This window comes from Penaeus japonicus, unplaced genomic scaffold (assembly GCF_977035675.1).
Source record: "Penaeus japonicus unplaced genomic scaffold, GWHDUDI00000001_assembly GWHDUDI00000013, whole genome shotgun sequence".
Taxonomy (NCBI): Eukaryota; Metazoa; Arthropoda; class Malacostraca; order Decapoda; family Penaeidae; genus Penaeus; species Penaeus japonicus.
In genome coordinates this window covers 29243857-29248856 of record NW_028234415.1, presented here as the reverse complement: position 1 = coordinate 29248856, position 5000 = coordinate 29243857, and the positions used below count along the sequence as shown (strand labels likewise).

Here is a 5000-nt window from a genome sequence, read left to right as displayed (position 1 = left end):
GAAAAATTATTCAGAATATTAAAGAGGATCATGCTTTTTTAAATTGGTTAATAGTTAACAGCTAATTGAAGTTTTCCTATAACAAAAGTAATTTGTTTGAAAATGAACCTTTGGCATTGAAGGTTTGTGATCCAGTTGTGAAGAGACGAGGTCTCTTATTATCTGTCTTTTCATAGCATAATACAACAGGCTACGGAATGTTATCTTATTCCCTCCCATTATCACAAGTAATGCCATTCCCATCAATTCCTGCAATACAATCTTACCAATTGCACTAACAGCTTTCTTTCGTTAACTTCTCTCTTTGCACTAAATGTTTACTTCCACCGTTCAATATTAAAAAATACAATGAAAGGAACAGTTATCTGGAAGCAGAACTAAAAAATAATCTTAGCTCATATCTCTTATACTTTGGCCTGATATTTTATATTTATAAAATCTCTTAAAATTGAGTTTAATTAAAATTTCTGTAAAGCTCAGCCCAGTGAACAGTAAATATACAACCATCTTTTCATATAAACTTTTGAATATGTAACAAAAAAAATCCTAATTATATTACAACAAACTCTAACATACTTTGTTTTCTTATTTCCTCTCAGGTAATCAACCTAATTGCTCTTAATAAATCTTCTAACTACTGAAAGAAAGAGAAAAAGCAAAAGAAGAAAAAAACGAGATCATAATGGCAAGAACAAGGCCATCAAGTAACTTTACAGTATCAGCAGTAACTAAAATATTTTCAAAATATCAATTAAAATATTAAAAAATGAGTGTATGCAACCCAAAACAATATGAAGACTGACTGACTGCAAAAAGAAAATGTACCTGATGCAGGCTACAGTCAATTAATTCTCAACTCTTACAGAGTAAACATTTTGTGACAGAAGAGCACCTCTAGCACAAGGCTCATTTAGTTTCTAATATCAGGTAATGCAGGCAAGGAATAAAGTTTCACTTAATTCCTAACAATTTATGTACAAAAATATCAACAACTTTTACATGTAAAATTTATATAGAAAACTATAGACTTAGTGAACAAAAGCATAGTCAACCTGACCCTACATAAACTAAACCAGCTGAGTCACATCAATTCCTAGATAATATCTCTGCAGCACTTTCCCTTCTACTTCAGCTTTGTTGTAACAATTTCTACATAGCTCTGTGTAAATGTTCTTTAATGTTTTTTTTTAAACTATACCTGACACTATACATTAAAATCTTGTGTTTGCCATATCATATGAAAAAAAATTGTCTTAATAAGCAGAAAAGAACAAGATCTAGAGCAAGACCTACATTGTATACAAGTGAATTCCTTATGCAGTATTCAGTACCCAAGTGTGTTTACATTGCTGGCTCAACAGCCAATACCTGTAGTTCAAAAGTATTGCTTACATTTTCAAATTAATTTTTCTTAAATCAATTACTTATAATAAAGTCAGGATATCAATACTTTTTATGAATAAAGTGTCAAACAACAAGAAATGAAAAAGAGACATCAGTGCTTGGATGTCAGCTGATTGAGGAGCTCTATTTCACTCTTGAGGTTGTTGAAGCTGTCAGAGCCAGTTGCAGGTGCTGTTCCAGATCCCTCTTGCTTTGCCTGAGGTGGAACATTGTGTGGTATGTTCTGCATGTAGGCTATGTAAGAACCAGAGTTCAAACTGGATTTGCTATTCAGCTTGTTAATAAGGTGTGGTGGTTGATCTATGATGTTGAGAGTGGAAGAGAGATTCTCTGATAAGTGTGCATCCACCATGGATGCATTAAAGTCATTTTCACTGGGTAGTAATGACCGTAATTCAGCAGAATTTATATTGCTTATATCTAGCTCTATGGGATTTTGGTCAATACACTTTTGAGAATCCAAGTCCAACAACTGGGACATGGCTGGACCTTGTGGGTCTGATACAACAGGAGTGTAACCAGAACTCACAGCAACAGCACCTGAAAATTAAGACATTCAATAAGTTGTTCCCTTCTGTAGTATAATACATGATAACATTTTTGACATATTGCTATTCTCTCACTATTTTTCCAAACACTAAATTCAGCTGATAGGATGCAACCCTTTCTGTGCTTGTGCATCAAAAAATATTGAAATGTTTGCTTAACTTACATACAGTCAGTGTCTGAAGCATTTACAGTTTCACTTGAAGAAAATCATAAACAAACATAATCAATTCCCAGCAAACTCACCAACTGGTGCCTCAGGTGAGTAAGGTGGTCTCATGCCCGGGTTCACGTAATAGTGCTGGTGTGGAGATGGAACTCGTGTGGCCCCACCTGCTGGGCTGGCCCCCATTGGCATAGCCAGGTTACCAGCATTGCCAGGAGATTGCTGGGGATAATACATTCCTGGCTGGCCTGGACTAGGGCCGGGTGGTGACACTGTGTACATAGTACCTCCACCATAGTGTTGTGGGGAAACTGGAGGCTTCACAGCATGCCCACCCATGACACCAGGAGGAGCAGGCGACGCCTGACCCCCAGGGGATAGGGGGGAGCCCACATCTGTGTAAAATTTGCCTGTTATTGCCAAGTCACAACTCTAATACATACAAATGTCAAATATAATAGTTATCTTTTCTATCTGCATGTGTATGTGTGTATGTATGTATATTTATATATGTATGTATGTATGTGTTTATGTATGTATATATATATATATATATATGTATGTATGTATGTATGTATGTATGTATGTATATATGTGTGTGTGTGTGTGTGTGTGTGTGTGTGTGTGTGTGTGTGTGTGTGTGTGTGTGTGTATGTGTATGTGTGTGTGTGTGTGCGTGTGTGCGTGTGCGTGTGCGTGTGCGTGTGCGTGTGCGTGTGAGTGTGAGTGTGTGTGTGAGCGTATGCGTGTGCGTGCGAGAATGGGGGAAGGGGGGTATGCATTTGTATCTGGGTATGCATGTAGGTATGTGTGGGGGTATGCATGTGTGCATGGCTATTTATATGGGTATGGGTGTGGGTGGATATGCATGTAGGTAGGTGTATGTGGTTATGTGGGTATGAGTGTGGGTGTATCTGGGTATAGGTGTGGGTATAGGTGTGGGTGTATGTGGGTATGGGTGTGGGTGTAAGTGGGTATGGGTGTGGGTGTATGTGGGTATGGGTGTGGGTGTATGTGGGTATGGGTGTGGGTGTATGTGGATATAGGTGTGGGTGTATGTGGGTATGGGTGTGGGTGTATGTGGGTATGGGTGTGGGTGTGGGTGTATGTGGGTATGGGTGTGGGTGTATGTGGGTATGGGTGTGAGTGTATGTGGGTATGGGTGTGGGTGTATGTGGGTATGGGTGTGGGTGTATGTGGGTATGGGTGTGGGTGTATGTGGGTATTGGTGTGGATGTCTGTAGGTATGGGTGGGTGTATATGGGTAATGTGAGTATGGGAATGTGAGTATGGGTATGTGTCTGTAGGTATGGGTGGGTGTATGTGGGTATGAGTGTGGGTGTCTGTAGGTATGGGTGGGTGTATATGGGTAATGCAAGTATGGGTATGTGTCTGTAGGTATGGGTGGGTGTATGTGGGTATGGGTGTGGGTGTCTGTACGTATGGGCATGGGGTTGTATGGATTTGAGTAGGAGTTTGTGTAGGGTACGGGGAGTGTATTAATGAGAATATAGGTGTAGGGGCATGTGGATATGTGTGGATATGTATGAGTATAAGTGTGGGTGTGGGCTAGTATTGTGCTGTGTGTGAATTTGGATGTAGTATGTATAGATCTTGGTGTGGGTGTATGGGTGCAAGTGTGATGTGGTTATGGATATTTATGGGTGTGGGTGGGTATGGAAATGGATGGGTATGGGAGTGGGTGGGTGTGAGTAGATATAGCTGTATGTGAGTATGGGTATGGCTGTTTTTGTAAGAGGGTATGAGTGTTGGTGTGTAATGATATGGGTATTGGTGAGTGTGTATGGTTCTGGTGTGAGTGTGGGTGTGGGTGGGTGTGTGTGTGGGTGGGTGGATATAGGTATAGGCATGTGTGTGTGTGGGAGGGGAGTGCTTGCGTACATGAGAGTTGTAAAAATGGTATGGGTATTGGTGAGTGTGTATGGTTCTGGTGTGAGTGTGGGTGTGGGTGGGTGTGTGTGTGGGTGGGTGGATATAGGTATAGGCATGTGTGTGTGTGGGAGGGGAGTGCTTGCGTACATGAGAGTTGTAAAAATGCTGCATGCTGTCAACAATACCAGAGAGGAGAGAAAAGCAAGCAACACATTTTTCAAAGAATCAGGTTGCAGGTAGCTTCATATAGATGAGGAATGTATTGCTCTTGACCCTAAAGGACAGGCCCTCTTATAATCTGACACAAAAATGTACTACATAATCACTTCAGTCTACTTTAATTTAATCTGCACAAAAAAAGCAGCTTCAAAACATTGCAAAAATTTCCTAGCTTCCTGTGGAATATTGGTACATTGGTACCTGACCAAGACTAAACAAAACTACCTTTAGGTCTTATATTAACCCTTTCCCGACGGGGCATGCGCCATGCGAAAACCCCTATGCCGGGCCATTGCAATATTGCATTGGAATAGTCACACTGGCATGACGCCCCGGCATTGGGAATTTAGCTGTGTCACACGAGTGTGACGCACTGTCGTCATAGTGTTAAACAGTGGATTTGGAGTGAGATGTAATTAGAACAACTAAAATTTGATGGATATATAAGATTTGATATGTAGATGCCATCAGGGTAATCTAATAAAGTATTAAAATTTAACTAGTAACAAGATAAAGAAAATCCCCTGAGTCCATAGTGATAACTGGTATGAAAAAAAATTGGTAATTCATCAGGAAATGTATGTGAGCATGTGATCAGAAGATATCAAGGCAAGGCTATGTATGTTTTGATGTGTTACTGCACAGCTGAATTAAAAGAATGATGCAATCAATGTCAGCCTACCTGTAGGAGGTTTCTTATTATGTTGGTGGTATAGGGACCTGTCCTTTCTTAGGGTAATTCTGTATGATTTTCAAATAATTTGCAGAATTA

General features: G+C 39.9%; 1 protein-coding gene across 1 annotated transcript in view; it reads right to left on the bottom strand.

Moving 5' to 3' along the window:
• Positions 1 to 955: 955 nt before the first annotated feature.
• Positions 956 to 5000, bottom strand: part of LOC122250822 (uncharacterized) — a 38814-nt gene continuing 34769 nt past the window's right edge. The window contains exons 20-21 of the mRNA XM_086542934.1: positions 2197 to 2511; positions 956 to 1944 (exon numbers count right to left, since the gene is read on the bottom strand). Coding sequence (XP_086399060.1) covers positions 1496 to 1944; positions 2197 to 2511 — 764 coding nt within the window. The 3' untranslated portion in view covers positions 956 to 1495. The remainder of the gene's footprint in view (positions 1945 to 2196; positions 2512 to 5000) is intronic.